This window comes from Rattus rattus, chromosome 12 (genome assembly GCF_011064425.1).
Source record: "Rattus rattus isolate New Zealand chromosome 12, Rrattus_CSIRO_v1, whole genome shotgun sequence".
Lineage (NCBI taxonomy): Eukaryota > Metazoa > Chordata > Mammalia > Rodentia > Muridae > Rattus > Rattus rattus.
In genome coordinates this window covers 154764-172036 of record NC_046165.1, presented here as the reverse complement: position 1 = coordinate 172036, position 17273 = coordinate 154764, and the positions used below count along the sequence as shown (strand labels likewise).

At 34.8% G+C, this 17273-nt stretch overlaps 1 protein-coding gene across 1 annotated transcript; it reads left to right on the top strand.

The window, feature by feature from the left end:
• The first annotated feature begins 11147 nt into the window (after nt 1-11147).
• LOC116913493 (olfactory receptor 1537-like) lies at nt 11148-12195 on the top strand. Its single transcript, XM_032917696.1, has one exon. It carries the CDS (start codon nt 11148-11150, stop codon nt 12099-12101), a length of 954 nt encoding a protein of 317 aa, XP_032773587.1. The 3' UTR covers nt 12102-12195.
• Nucleotides 12196-17273: the final 5078 nt, after the last annotated feature.

The window sequence follows — 17273 nt, the reverse complement described above, 5'->3', positions numbered from 1 at the left end:
CATGGGTCCCTCCCTGTTTATTCTTTGGTTGGTGGTTTAGTCCCTGGGAGCTGTGAGGTGTCTGTTTTGTTGATATTGTTCATCGTATGGGGTTGCAAACCCCTTCATCTCCTTCAGTCCTTTCTCTAACTCCTCCATTTGTGGTTCACATACTCAGTCCAGTGGTTGGCTGTGAGGCTTTTTCTCTGTATTTGTCAGGCTCTGACAGAGCCCCTCAGGAGAGAGCTATAACAGGCTCCTGCCAGCAAGCACTTCTTGGCATCAGCAATAGTGTCTGGGTTTGTTGTCTGTATAGAGGATGGATCCCCAGGTGGGATCCAAGTTCTGGTTGTCCTTTCCTTCAGTCTCTACTCTGTACTTTGTCCTTGTATCTCCTTTACAAAAGAAACAGTCTGGGTTAAAAATTTGGAGATACGTGGGTGGCCCCATGCCCCAATTGGGGACCTTATGGAACCTCTGGATATGGTCGCTACACGTTCTCCCTCCCCTTTGTTGGGCACTTCATACAATGCCATTCCTGTTGGGTCTTGGGGGCCTCTTGCTTTCCTATCATCTGGGACTTGCCTGTGGCTATCCAAATTGTCAGAAATTTGAACTATTCTCACTCCTTACTTCATCATTTTCAACATGTTTATCAACATTTGCCTGAAAAAGCCTTAAGTATGTATTGGTCACTAATCATGGCATTGGTGTGTTTTTTGTGTCTGTGCATTTAAATATTTTTGGCCATCACCAATCAACTCCAAAGACTAAGGGAAAGTATCCTCAATGTTTTACTCCATTGCTGTACCCATACTTAACCCTTTATTCTCCTACCTAAGGAATAAATATAACTGTATTGCCTTCATGGAAATAAGAAAAGGAAAATCATTGACGTCAACTGAACTAATATGGATTTACTTATTAAAATAAAATCAACTGATACAGTGATTAATTTGCTATTAGTAATTTTACTTCATTTGTAAATCTAAATATGTGTTCCAAATTTTTATGTATCTAATTTATATAATTGCCATTACTATATCTTACCTAAAAGTGGTCACATATATATCACAGAAAAATAAAATGAATGAAATGCTGTAAATAGAATCTACCTATTTAGTTTAATATCTCATTGACATCAATGTAATATGTCCTTCTACATTTGATTAAAAAACTTCTTTTGCTTATTCACAATTTAAAGAAGATATTTCAAAAAGTTTAGGCAATCTAGTCCATCTATGTGGGAAAAAAGGCACTAGACATAGAACTATGATACTTGTGATTTCTATTTATTTATTTATTTATTTATTTATTTATTTATTTATTTAAGCTGTCCTGTTTTTTTTTGTTTGTTTGTTTTCCACCTTTATTAAATTGGGTAGTTCTTATTTACATTTCAAATGTTATTCCCTTTCCCAGTTTCCAGGTCAACATCCCCCTAACCCATCTCCTCCCTTTCTATATGGGTGTTCCCCTCCCCATCCTCCTCCCATTACAGCCCTCCCCACAACAATCTCGTTCACTGGGAGTTCAGTCTTGGGAGGGCCAAGGGCTTCCCCTTCCACTGGTGCTCCTTAATAGGCTATTTATTGCTACCTATGAATTTGGAGTTCAGGATCAGTCCATATATAGTATTTGGGTTGTGGCTTAGTCTCTGGAAACTCTGGTTGGTTGCCATTGTTGTTCATGTGGGGTCTCAAGCCCCTTTAGCTCTTTCAGTCCTTCTTCTGATTCCTACAATGGGGATCTGGTTCTCAGTTCAGTTGTTTGTTGCTGGCATGCGCCTATGTATTTGCCATATTCCGGCTGTGTCTCTCAGGAGAGATATACATCCGGTTCCTGCCAGCCTGCACCTCTTTGCTTTATAAATTTTATTGAGTTTGGTGGTTGTATATATATGGGCCACATGTGGGGCAGGCTCTGAATGGGCGTTCCTTCAATCTGTTCTAAATTTTGCCTCCCTATTCCCTCCTAAGGGTATTCTTGTTCCCCTTTTAAAGGAGGAGTGATGCATCTGCATTTTGGTCATCCTTCTTGAGTTTTATGAGTTCTGTGCATCTTGGGTAATTCAAGCACTTGGGCTAATATCTGTTGTAGGATTGGTAAAGACCATTTCCCAATCTTTTTGTTGCCATTTTGTCCTAATGACAGTGTCCTTCTTCTTACAGACGTTTTGTAGCTTTATGAGATTCCATTTGTCGATTCTTGATCTTAGACCATAAGCCATTGGTGTTTTGTTCAGGAAATTTTCTCCAGTGCCCATGTGTTCGAGATTCTTCCCCATTTGTTCTTCTATTAGTGTGTGTGTATCTGGTTTGATGTGGAGGTCCTTGATCTACTTTGACTTAAGGTTTTTAAAGTGTGATAAGAATAGATGGGTCTGCAATCTTCTATATGTTGACCTCCAGTTGAACCAGCACCTTTTGCTGAAAATGCTATCTTTTCTCCATTGGATGGTTTTGGCTCCTTTGTCAAAAATCAAGTGAACATAGGTGTGTGGTGGGTTCATTTCTGGGTCTTCAATTCTATTCCACTGTTCTATCTGCCTGTCTTTGTACCAATACCATACAGTTTCTATCACTATGGCTCTGTAATACTGCTTGAGTACAGGGATAGTGATTCCCCCGGAAGTTCTTTTATTGTTGAGGACAGTTTTAGTTATCCTGGGTTTTTTGTTATTCCAGATGAATTTGCAGATTGTTTTGTCTAACTCTGTGAAGAATTGGATTGTAATTTTAAGGGGGATTGCATTGAATCTAGAGATGGTTTTTGGTAAAATGGCCATTGTTACTATATTAATCCTGCCAATCCATGAGCATGGGGGATCTTTCAATCTTCTTAGATCTTCATTTTCTTTCTTTAGAGGCTTGAAGTTCTTATCATAAAGATGTTTCACTTGCTTGGTTAAAAGTCACACCTAGGTATTTTCTATTATTTGTAACTATTATGAAGGGTATCATCTCCCTAATTTCTTTCTCAACTTGTTTTCTTTTGTGTAGAGGAAGGCTACTGATTTATTTGAGTTAATTTTATACCCAGCTACTTTGTTTAGTAGTTCTCTGTTGGAAATTTTGGGGTCACTTAAATATACAATCATATCATCTGCAAATAGTGATATTTTGACTTCTCCCTTTCCAATCTGTATCTATTTGATTTCCTTTCGCTGTCTGAGTGCTCTGGGTAGAACTTTGAGAACTATATTGTTTAGGTAGGGAGAGAGTAGGCAGCCTTGTCTATCCCTGATTTTAGTGGGATTGCTTCAAGTTTCCTTCCATTTAGTTTAATGTTAGCTACTGATTTGCTGTTTATAACTTTTACTATGTTTAGATATGGGTCTTGAATTTCCAGTACTTTTATCATGAAGGGGTGATGAATTTTGTCAAATGCTTCCTCAGCATCTATTGAAATGATGATGTAGTTTTTACCTTTCAATTTCTTTATATAGTGGACTATGTTGATGGTTTTCTGTATATTAAACCATCCCTGCATTCCTGGGATGAAGCCTACTTGATCATGATGGATGATTGTTTTGATGTGTTCTTAGATTCAGTTTGCAAGAATTTTATTGAGTATTTTTGAGTCAATATTCATAAGGGAATTTGCTCTGAAGTTCTCTATCTTTGTTGGGTCATTGTGTGGTTAAGGTATAAGGGTAATTGTGACGTCATAGAAGGAATTCAGTAGCGCTCCATCTGTTTCAATTTTGTGAAATAGATTGGATAGTATTGGTGTGAGGTCTTCTATGAAGGTCTGGTAGAATTTTGCATTGAACCCATCTGAACATGGATCCTTTTTTATTGGGACACTTTTAATGACTCCTTCTATTCTTTAGAAGTTATTTGGTTGTTTAAATGGTTTATATATTCCTGATTTAACTTCTGTACCTTGTATTTGTCTAGGGAATTGTCCATTTCCTCCACATTTTCAAGTTTTGTTGAATATAGGCTTTTGTAGTAGGATCTGATGTTTTTTGAATTTCGTCTGAGTCTGTTGTTATGTTTCCCTTTTCATTTCTGATTTTGTTGATTTTGACACATACTCTGTGTCCTCTGATTAGTCTGGCTAAGGGTTTAACTATCTTGTTGATTTTCTCAAAGAACCAGCTTTTGGTTCTGTTGGTTCTTTGTATGGTCCTTTTTGGTTCTACTTGGTTGATTTCAGCTCTGAGTTTGATTATTTCCTGCCTTCTACTCCTCCTGGGTATATTTGCTTCTTTTTTTCTAGAGCTTTTAGGGGTTCTATCAAGCTTCTAATATATACTCTGTCCTGTTTCTTTCTGCAGACTCTCAGAGCTATGAGTTTTCCTCTTAGCACATCTTTCATTGTGTCCCATAGGTTTGGATATGTTGTACCTTCATTTTCACTAACTTTTAAGAAGTCTTTAATTTCTTTCTTTATTTCTTCGTTGACCAGGTTATCATTGAGTAGAGCATTGTTCAACTTCCATGTATATGTGGGCATTTGTTCCTTATTTTTATTTTATTAAACACCAGCTCTAGCCTGTGGTGGTCTGATAGGATGCATGGTATTATTTCTATCTTTCTGTATCTGATGAAGCCTGTTTTGTGACCAATTATATGGTCAATTTTGGAGAAAGTACCATGAGATGGTGAGAAGAAGGTATATCCTTTTGTTTTAGGATAGAATGTTCTATAAATATCTGTTAAGTCCATTTGGTTCATAACTTCTGTTAGTCTGTCAATGTCTCTGTATAATTTCAGTTTTCATGATCTGTCCATTGATGAGAAGGGGTGTTGAAATCCCTACTATTATCATGTGAGGTGTAATGTGTGCTTTGAACTTTAGTAAGGTTCAGTTTTTCTTGGTTTTCAAACTTTGAGAATTTTAAAATAAGTAAGTTTGAAAATTTATGGTTCTATTGTAAAATTTGTAGAATTATGTTAACACTGTAAATCAACCCTCTTGTTCTACTGACTATTTTCTATATCATGAGTGTAATTCTGCCTATAAGGAAAGCAGAATAATTTTAGCACATATTCTGTCATATGTACAATATACATGTATATTACTCTATTTAAGGTGGCAAAATGGAAAACACCATATTGTGTTTATTGTATTATGTATAATAACTTGACTAGCCAGTAGAACTCTTTTGTTTTGTTGATTTATTTCTTTCTTTATCTATCCATTCATTCATTTTTCAGGACTGGAAATATAATTGGACTATTATCCAATTAGTCTACTATTGTTATTCACAATCATTTTCATATTCTATATTGTTTGTGCAGGATTTCAAATAAAGGAGAGGAGAATAAATGATGTGGCTACAGACCTACAGAGTATTTGCTTAATAGGATTGTGGGGATTATAATATTATCTGATTTGAGCACAGCATAAAGTTGGACCTCACTGTCTCAGCATATTGCTTATTATTAATGAAATCCATGGATCTGAGATTATATAGACTCTACTATCACCCTATTGTGCATAGATGGAAAATATATGCTTAAATCTAGTAAAACATATCTATATCTATCTATATATATATAGAATATACACATATATACATGTAAGTATGTGAAATAGTGTGTAATAATAAAAATAAATATAAAATAAGATGGTAAACAAAAGCCCAACACATATGAAAAACAGAATATGAAAACACATGAAGATAGCTACTACATGTCCAATAAACTGTGATTTGATAACTTTCAATTCTTTTACTATAATTTACAGGATATGCAAAACTATCTGGAACTAACCATACTGGTTAAACTAGTCTGTGAACGCATACCTGTTTCACATAATTCCTTTCTATGATAATTAGCTTCAAATATATTTTGAATTCCTTTAGAACATTATGTCATAAAGTTTCAATCGTGTGTTTCATGCTCTGTATTAACTTCTTTGTTTATTATTTTAATGTTTCCAGAATAAATAATAAAGGGTAAATTATAAAAAGAAAAGTAAATTGGTTAGAATAAAGGACACTTTAATCTTACAAGTCATTTTTATAGTTTAAGATTTTGGATTGTTCTGTTTACTAATTATTTAGTCCTGATAGAACACACTTGATTCTGTAGTCACAATAGTGCCCAAATTCTTTGCATTTAGACCCTTTCATTTTCTCCTGTCTCTCAAATTGTGAAAAAAATCAAGGCAGTATTGGTACTTGGAGATCCTGGTTATGTCATTGTGATCTCTGTTGTGCATCCAGAGGTACTAAGAAATATAATAAATCTCACATCTACTCACAACTGCTGGATCAGAGTAAGCATTTTCACACACCTTTTCAGTGTTCTACATACTCAAAACCTTTTTAGGTGCCGAAAGTTTAGACATGATATTGAATTATAAGAAAAATAATTTGCCAATAGGGAATTAGCATTGATAATTGCTTACTTTCTCATTAACATTTCTTTAGAATATCAAGAGTCCTTAGGGAAAGTTAATTTCCTGACACCCAACATGTGAAGTAGTTAAACTCAGGATAGAACTTGACAATTGTTCAGTTGACTGTGTATTTGAAACTGAATCTGCAGAGGCACAGAGTCCCGGAATAAGATGACTGGAGATGAAGAACAGCCTGGAAGGTACTGTAGCCATTTTAGACTAGCTTTGTCTTCTCAAAACTAACTAAAGAATGCTGAATACTTGTTTCTTCCAATTTCTAGATTAGTACCATTGTCAAGCTGCAATTAAAACTTGATATTTAGAATTTTATGAGAAGTAATGTAGTGTGTTTGTCTCACATACTCAAATTAGTATTTTTGACTATGAAGACTGGAGCAATCATTGTCAGAAATCAGGCAGAAATAGCTGAACACCTTCAATCATTCTTCTAAATATTTCCTTATTCATAAAAGAACAACAAAAACAGTAATGAGGCAGACATGAATTATTGATGAGACTGAGAAATAAGTCCAACTAGTTATCTGGTTAGTATTGTAATTTATTCCACCAGAAAGTTCAAGGTTCAGAAATTGCAATATACTAAGGACATTGTAAAGAGATAAATCCATTTAAAGATTTTGGAGTATCACACCCTGTCAGCAACAGTTTTAGACAGGATGTAAAGTCTATATACATACTTACCAGATAATAAAGAAATAGTGTTTATTGACACTCTTTCAAGTAGAATAAACAGCATTGTAAAATCTGGGTAATGAATTAGTATAGTTCAGGAGCTGTAAGTAGCCAATTGTGTCCATTACAGAGGGAGAGAGTTGTATGTATGAAGAATTTAGGAGGATCAAGAGAGTGAACAGGTGTGGTTTTACAAATATAGTGGAATGCAATTACTTCTCTAAATCTTTGAAGGTGATTTATTAAGAAACTTAGGGTGCAGTATAGTCCATGAGCTTGAATAAGTAACTTTTTACATTTTAAAAATAAGTAACTGACATAATATTCTTGTATGATTATGAAAATATACCTTTTATGCTTTTGGATGTCAAGACTCTCTTATAACATGTTGCTTCCATGTGAATTATATCACTTTTCAACATTTTCCAGACTTCTGTCACCTTCTGTGTTTCATCTTGCCTATGTCCTTTCCTTAGTTAGAATGTTCACAGTGAATGTCAGCCTGAAACTTATGTTAGTGCTTTGTAACTTCATGGAACACAGGAGAAATAGAATCGTGAACAAGACCTTGGGAGAAATTGCAGCTATGATAAATTATGAACCTATTGGTTCAACGATCAGGCATCATTGTGACCTCTTGACTATATTCCAGTTCAGCAGCCCATGTGCTAAAGAGCCACATCAGAGATCTTTCAGAAATCACTGTGTAATTATGTATTAGGATAATATAAAATAATATAGGATAATTTGCTACATTCTAAGATATGTTTGACATACACAGACTAGCAAATATAAATCTTGCAGTTATACAGTTATATAATACAAAATAGTTTTAAAATTATACAGCAGGAAAAAGAAAGTTCAGTTCATTGAAAATAGGGGAGACTCAAGTTTGAAAATTAAAGTAAGAAAACCATAAGTATTTTGGTGCTAAGAAGAATTCCTGTACATTGCTCAATAATTATTAGAATGGTACTCACAAAGTCACTGGGTACAAGAACAGCTAAACAATACAATAAATGAATGAACAAACAAAATACGTGCATGCAGTGCTTCAAAATAGTCAGTGTCTATTGTGGAATATTTTAATCTTTAATATGCTTTGATAAAATTTTTAAAATGTTTAAAAACATGTATGTTTTTAGATTTTAAGATTTGTATAGATTTTATTTTAAGGAGAGAAAATGTTTCAATATTCCCATGATGTTAATGACACAATTTTATCAGTGAGAATGTCTTCCAGTCTAGATATTAATATAGCTCACAGATTACAGAGCTCAATAAGTCTGTTGGGTAGTTGCTTCCTCCAGTAGTGATTGTGGTATATTCCAGCAGTATAGAAGCTGGCCAATAGTGATGAAACTTAGAGACCAAGCCAGATATCTTGATATCTCCATTCTTTGTTCTTGAATTACAGGTGCCTTCAGCAAAGAGGTCATACTATTGAGCTTTGGAGAGTAACCAATATTAATGAGAATAGCCTGAGGTTTTTGTATGATTTATGAGACCTTACTAGCTAGCAACTCCTAAGGAGGGACCCATTAACCCAAGATGGTGAATGATTTTAAGGGAACAATGTCATCCAAACAAAAAGAAACAGTTTCATATATGAGCTCGTAGTGATTGTGACATTATATATAGTTGATGTGCAAGCTCAACATCCCTGAAATTTTTACTTCAAGGCTATTCCAATAATAACAATTATATCCTCTTGCCTGCCTTAGTAATTTGTTTCATTATAAATGCTAATTAGAATTACCTTCTTTGTGAAATATACAATTGAATATTTGATTCTTTCTTACTAATGTTTTAATAATGAATGATTAGAGCTGCCAGAATAATTTCACTATTTTTCATGCATAAATGTATCTCCATTTACCCTGGAAGAACCTGAGAAACATATAATTAAAGTGAAGGGAAAATATGTGTTTACACTTATAATATGCTGTCAAGCCTATTTTTCAAATTCTCAAAATCTGTCCCTCTGTCACATGATCAACTCCTCTGGTACTACAGTTTGAGAGAAAACTGATGTGTCCTCTCTCAGCCGTTATAGAGTGTCAATAACTCCTCTGCTGGGGTGAACTCTGTGAGGAACTCACCTTTCTATGCTGGCGCATTGTCTGGCTTTGGCTTACATTGTACCTGTGCATGCTGTTACAATCACTGTGACTCTTATGAGCATCTTCTCTGCTGTGCCTAGATAAATAGTTATGTTTTCTTTATTTGTGTTTGAGTTTCTAAGTAACCTTGAAGTTGAACTCTTCCTGAGCTGCCAATAATTATTCAATGTTGTTTTCAAGTTCTTTTATCTTTCCTGTCTACTTAAATCTGTGAACTTAATTGAGATTTATGTTGTTATGTATGCAAGACTTAAATGTCTGCATTTCAAAATATTTTACCTTTCTAGTTTAGAATGACTAAGCTCTAATCAGTTTTGTGTACAAAATTAATAATTGATTCACAATTCAATAGGATAAAGGATAATAGTTATGCTTTCCCCTAATTAATGTATTTCTGTATTGAAATCCTCTTTTAGTTCAAAAAATATAAATGGAAAAGGGAGAACTGAGTTGTGTCTCCTTTTTTTCTAATTTTAATATACAGGAATACCCCATTTTTACCTCATTTGAGAGAAATTAATATAAGCGAAGAACACAAAATCATGTTGCAGATTTTCTGTGTGATAAGTTGCCTGAAATATTTATTTATACTTTATACTGCCTTAAATACTGTAAACATGGTGTTTCAAGAATCCAGTACTGGATAGATGCTGCTGCTACGTTTAAGCTCTGGTCACATGGCATTACTAGGATTAAGTACTGGACATAGGTTCCTACTAGGATTAAGTAGAGGACACCAGTTTACTGTTCTTAATACAATGGCTTCTAGAGATATAAATCAAGTTTCACATTTGGGAATATAAAAACTTTATATATGTTAAGAATTAGAAAAAAAGAGTATGTCTAAAAACAAGAGTTTTGTAGATCCCCTAGAGCTAATAAATTTCGGAAAATCATTCACTGCTTTTAGGGAAAAACTAACTTCTACATCAAAGTCTTATAATTTTGCTACTACTACACACTCTAAAACTTAATGTTGAGATCTTGCGATGCAATGATGAAAAATTTTAAAACTTGAATTGAGCGATAGTATTTTATGTGAAGTGCAATTTTAACTGCTATCTTTAAAAATAATCATAAGAGATAAATTTCATTTATCTGAACTGACCCAGTTAAGGTAATTATACACATGAAGAAGGAGTACTAAAGCAGAAATAATCCATATAGGTATGTTGTACACATAAAAAAATAATATTGTTCAGTGCCTTGGTGCTAATCCTGTCCCTGAAGAGGAGCAAATCACTTACTCAGTTCACTCCATGTGAACATGCTGCCCAATTTAACTGGTGAAATAAATGCTATAACCTGTGATTGGGCAGTGGAAGGGAAAAAGAGGCCAGAAGTTTTAGAGAAAAGAGAAGAGATAATGTGAAGGAGGGCAGAAGGAGAAAGTGATGGAGGAAGAAGAGTCAGAAGGTGGAGCAGAAACACATGGCCTGAAGGAGCAGCAAGCAGCTAGGGATTTCATAGTTGGGCAGTAGAGAAGGGTAGTGGTATAATGACCAGTGAATGTGTGTATTTTGTAAATATATTAATTGAATTGTGTGTTTTTTTTTTGCATGGGAATATTGGGGTTGGAGATTTAGCAATGCAAATTTGGCTGGCATAAATATAAACATCTCTATGGATTTTCCTTCATGGGGCTAAAGACAGCTGAGTGAGACCAGAGAGGTTACTGTTTTTCTGAAGACCAGGCATGGGGATGGATGGCCTGAGGAAAGGGCCTTTTAGTCCAGGCCTTTTCAGGAAAAGCTGGTTTGGTTAGCATAGCAAGCCAGCCTTGGGAGTCAGAGTCAGACAGCTGCTTGAAGGTAGCTGTGATGGCTGTACAAGATCACCACAGCTAGCACCCAACCAGAGAAAGCATCGGTTTTTGTTTTTTGTTTTTGTTCTTTTGTTTTGTTTTGTTTTGTTTTAGTTTTTTTTCTTAATTTTATGCTACATACTAAAGTCACTCTAACAGGTTCATGACTGTTTTACTCCTTCAGGATAAGAATGGAGGATATGGCAGCAGGAAACCATTGCACAGTGACTGAGTTCTTCTTGGATGGGCTCTCAAAGAAGTCAGAACTTCAGCTGCCGCTCTTTCTCCTCTTCACAGGAATCTATATGATCACTGTAGCAGGGAACCTGGGCATGATCACACTGATTGTTCTCAGTTCCCACTTGCACACACCGATGTATTATTTCCTCAGCAGTCTGTCCTTCATTGACTTCTGTCAGTCCACAGTTGTTACCCCTAAAATGCTGATGAGCTTTTTGACAGAGAAGAACATCATCTCCTATCCTGGATGCATGACTCAGCTCTACTTCTTCATCACTTTTGGTATTGCAGAGTGCTACACACTAGCTGCAATGGCTTATGACCACTATGTTGCTATATGTAACCCGTTGCTTTATAATGCAACCATGTCTTTTCAGATTTACTGTTCTCTGATTTCAGGGATATATATCTTTGCTGTATTCTGTGCATCAGTAAACTTGGGCTTCATGCTTAGGATTCAGTTCTGCAAATTAGATGTGATTAACCACTATTTCTGTGATGTTCTTCCCCTTTTTCAGCTTGCATGCTCTAATACCTACATCAATGAAATGTTGATTTTATTTTTTGGAATACTGAATATCTTTGTCCCACTGCTGACTGTTATTATTTCCTACATCTTCATCATAGCCAGCATCCTCCGCATTCGCTCCACTGAGGGCAGATCTAAAGCCTTCAGTACTTGCAGTTCCCACATCTTGGCTGTTGCTGTCTTCTTTGGATCACTAGCATTCATGTACCTTCAGCCATCATCAGTCAGCTCCATGGATCAAGGGAAAGTGTCCTCTGTGTTTTATACTACTGTCGTACCCATGCTGAATCCTTTGATCTACAGCCTGAGGAATAAGGATGTCAGTGTTGCACTGAAGAAAATACTTGGGAGGAAAAGATTATGTAAGCATACGTAGTGTGAAGATTACTTATTCGACCACAAAATTTAAAAACACATATATTGGATTGATAATGTTTATTTCATCCTACTTTACATTATTACTAGTAATTTGGTAGGAACTGTCGTATGATTTACTATTACAGATTTCAACTTTAATTTTAAGCATCTAATATCTCATATACTTCTCAGAATCAGCAAGTAAAACAAATAGTAAGGAGTACATGGATATTCATGCCCACAGTTGATAGTCCATCATGTTATATATGTATATATTTTTCAACATGTTTGATACAAATTACTTTTAAAATGATAAATGTTTAATTACAACAAAATGATTCTTATTTCATTTTTGAGAATTTTATTTGTAAGGGCTATAATTACATCTCTTTCATCATCTCTCTCCAATCACTGCCATGATCCCCCTGTTCTCCATCTTAAATTAATGGCATCTTTTCCTTTCAGTCATATTTACACATAGAAAGTCTGACTCTGTTCTCAGTAATCATTAATATTCTTATTTCTCCATCAGAGAATGGAGTCCTTGTTTACTGTTTTATACGGTTATGTCATTCTTATCCTCTTCCAAAATGTTCCCCAAGTTTAAGCAGGGTGGTTATATTTTATGTGGATGAATTGTGGCTGTTACCCCACCATCATTTGTTTCCTCTATTTAGACAATTCTGGAATCCTCTTCAAGTGCTGTAAAGAGAGTCATATTTCTGTGTGTGCACAATGAACACTGCGTATGCAGTTAGAGATTATACTAATTTGGATAGTTGTCACTATTAGATTCTCCTCTAAGTTTCATATTCTCAACAGAAACACATAGTTGCCTATGTTTATAAAACTAGGCATTAATTTCCCCTCATGAATAGGATTAAAGAACTCTTTGGTAGTTATTGGTTATTGTCAAAATCAAGTCTCTTGGTCATAGCCCAAACAGTGGAATGGCAGGAATGTATGGTACAAAATTTATTCATTTATTTATTTATTTACTTATTTATTTATTTATTTAATCACTCATTTGCATACATATTTTCTTTCCTAGTTACATATCCACATATCCTCTGTAGATTAGTTATGTTTTGTATTAATGATTATTCCTGCTGTAGTAATTTGAAATCTCAGAGTTGAATTTTTTGCTTTTTTATTGGTTTATTATTTCAGTTTTTTTTAATTTGATGGTTCTGGGATGTTCCTAATCACATTCAGGTGTTATTGCTCATGTGTTAAACCTTTCAAAAAACATTCCTGTATGCAAAAGTAACTCCTATTTGCTGGAAGTAATTGTTTTATCTAAGGCTTACTGGCTCCATATTCTACCTAAGCCTAGTCCTAGAAGATTGTAGCCTCAGTACAATCTTATCTTAGCCTAGAAGAGACTTTCTTCTAAATAAATTCATTCTTTCTTGCTCTTTCTGAACTCTGAATGGGTTAAATCAGCCATCTGGCTAAAATCTGCTCTCCAAGCTCATTGATTAAAAATGGCTTATTTCAGTTCTGACTGATTTTACACTTGGCCTCCAACTATCTAACAATCTATTCTAATCTGACTCCTTTTCAATACATCGCTGTTCTGTCCTCACCTGTGTTTAGCTTGTTCTATCATCAATCTGCCTCTGCCTCTGTAAAACTACTCTAGACAAACTGCCTTCTCTCTCTCTCTCTCTCTCTCTCTCTCTCTCTCTCTCTCTCTCGGTGTGTGTGTGTGTGTGTGTGTGTGTGTGTGTGTGTGTGTGTGTGTATGCCTGTGCATGTGTCTGTATGTCTCTGAACTATTCTCTCTTAAGTGACTTTTTTTCTTTCCTCTCTGTTCCCAGGAGAGTTGGGTATGTCCTATTCTGTCAAATTTTTCTCTGAGTTGTCACTTAATATGCTATTTAACTAGACATTACTTTCTAAAATCTGTGCTTCCTTCTTCAAACTAACTTCAAATTAATTGTTTCAAAAGATGAAGATGACCTGAACATTGATTCTTTCCAATATTTGAAGACTGAGTATTAAAAAATTATCAGTCTGGTGCTAGAGCAATGGCTGAGCAGTTAAGAGCACGGACTGCTCATTCAGAGGTCCTGAGTTCCATTCCCAGCATCCACATGGTGGCTCACAACCATTTGTAATGGGATTTAATGCCCTCTTCTGGTATATGTGAAGGCAGCTACAGTGTACTCAAAAAATAAATAAATCTTCAAAAAAGTTGTGTAATACTGGTGTGTGTGTATTTTATTCAGTGTAGCCATGCTGTTGGACTGGAATCTCTCTGTACACATAGACGCTGCTAAAGATATATTTCCACTGAAATTCTGAATACAGTAACTAAAGGTAAATGTTATTCATCACAATGATAGTAGCAAATGAGACTTACTCTAAGATTTCAGTACATCAATTCAGTTATAACTTGTGAATCTATAGCTAACTTGGGATGATTTTCTCTTGTGTTTTTTATCTTCCTGCTTTTTCATAGATCTTTATTTTTCTTTTATGTCTCTACTTGGAGCTTCAGCAATACTTTGGGTTAGTGTTTCAGTAGCTTTTCATAATGACAATAACAGTCCTCAGTCTTGTGCCAAGTCTGGAAGGTCTGACCAATTAAACTGGGTGTAAAGAATGGCGTGTGGTATGACTGGGGGATTTTTATAAAGCAGTTTCACTTCCCAATGCTTCTTTTTTCTATGGCATTCTCTCTTTTTTGTTGTTGTTGTTTTTGTTTTATTTATCTAGATTTTTCCCATTATCCTGTATGTAGCATGGTAAATTTCTAATAATTATTGTCTTTTGTCTATCTTTGAACATAGATTGTTACATATCACAGAGACTCCTCTTCCCTGCATCTTGCAAAGGCAGCTTCTAATTTACCATATTAGCTGAAAGCAGTCCATCATCTTTATATTTTCTCTCCTACAAAATGTAAGCATAGGAAAATGATTGGAGTCTAATGAATGTAAACCAAATGCTTTGCAGTTCAATTCTCAATGGAATAATCATATTCATCTGAGGATTCAGCAGAATGTTTACTCTCCTTGCTTCCGTTGCCATTCTGGTATTGTGGAAATATACAATAACTACCCATTAAAATCTTCATAAAACATACATGTCCTCTCTAGCCCATATGCTCACTACTCCATTTATTTCCAAAACCAGTTGCAAAAGCTTCCTCCTATAGGCACAAAGGTCACAGCAATAAAACCTGAATATGGTACTTACTTTTGGTGCTTGTCAGAATTTATCCATTATGAATACAGTACCCATGAGAATCCATCAAAGAGAAAGTGTTTATTTTGTTTGTCTTTGTTTGATTGTTTTGATGCTTTTTGTTTGTTTGGTTTTATCACAAGTCATAAATTTCAGCTTACTAAGTTGGCTCCATTTATAGCTGGACTCATCATATGTGCTGATTTTAGAGGAATAATGTCTGGTCATGGTGAGCCACTTTTAATACTTGGACCCTACCTACATCATATGGTTTCCATCATCTCCCAAATTGAGAACACACTGTCAGAACCAGGAATTGATCATGTGAATTAGGAACAGTATATATAGTAAATGTTTTTGCGTATACATACTAATTAGAAAATTGCTTATGTATTTGGAGAATGCTTTCAAAGTCTCATAGATGAATTTTCTTCATATTACTTAAAATATGAAATAAATCTTTTATCATAATGAAGGCAGAAAATACTTTGTGAAATTGTTATCTTTGAAATACTTATACACAAAAAACTATTAAAAAGTATTTGGAAGAATATACAATAAATCCTATTATTTTCTGTGATTATAATAAGCAAAGATTGATAGGAAAACCAACCAGAGCTTCCAGGGACTAAACCACTACCCAAAGACTATACATGGACTGACCCTGGGCTCCAGCCTCATAGGTAGCAATGAATAGCCTAGTAAGAGCACCAGTGGAAGGGGAAGCCCATGGTCCTGCTAAGACTGAACCCCCCAGTGAATGTGATTGTTGGAGGGAGGATGGTAATGGAGGGAGGATGGGGAGGGGAACACCTATATAGAAGGGGAGGGAGAGGGGTTAGGGGGATGTTGGCCCGGAAACCGGGAAAGGGAATAACAATGGAAATGTAAATAAGAAATACTCAAGTTAATAAAGAAAAAAAAAAGGAAAAATACTAAAAAAAAAGAAATATTAACATAAAAATTATATTGATTCTGAAGTAGTGTGTTATGACACAGAATAAAACAAGTGGCACCGAGGAAGGAGTAGCAATATAAAGAAGACAAGAAATGATATATAGGAGTTTTCATATACTATTGTAAAAGAAATGGTTTATCGAATGTTTCAATAATACACAATAAAATTTCCTAGAGTCTATTACCTATTTAGAGATAGGTTCTTGGTTTGGTCTTGGTGCCATATATATGTTGCATCTTTTGAGGTAGGCCTTAAGTCTAATAAGGAAGCAGTTTCATGCATTATTGAACCAATTGGTATCTCAGTGTAGTCTAGTAGTATTTGTTTTTATTATATCTTATCAGGATCACAACGAGATAAGATGTGATAGCATGCATAGAATTTTTGAAAGCTCAACCTTGGTGAAAAATTGAAACAGAGATCAGACATAGCATGAAGTCATACCTACAGCTAAGAAGCTAAATAAACTGATGGCTTTTGAGAAATGAAGGATCACTTTTCTTTAAATATTTAGGTCCTTATAAATCAAACATGCTCCAGGAGAACACCACACAGACAAGAGTGTATAGGCTTGAAGAATTGGGCATTACAGAAGGGGAGAAAAAGGAAGGCAAAAAGTTATGTGAATAGGAAAGGCAAATCCTGCAAAGAGAGGGTAGAAAATATGAATATCATAAAAGCTTGATGTATGAACTTTTCAAGGAAATGAATATCAAAGACTTATACTCTATCATTTTTTAGTTATATATGAGGTAAATGAAAACTACTTTTGTTTAATCCTAAGTTAAAATCTTCTAAAAAAATAATTCTCTGACTTTGTCATATTACCTAAGTACATGTGGTAGATGTCAATAAAGATCAAAACAATCAAAATAACATACACTATTTATTTCTGCAGGTTATTGCTATTTTTAACCAGAATTTACCTAGGTTCTACCATTTGCTTATGTCACTAACATTTCAGAAAGTCCACTGCTTTAATATCTTGACAACATGTCTCATATACTTTTATTAAATTTCTATTGTAAAGAGAAGAAG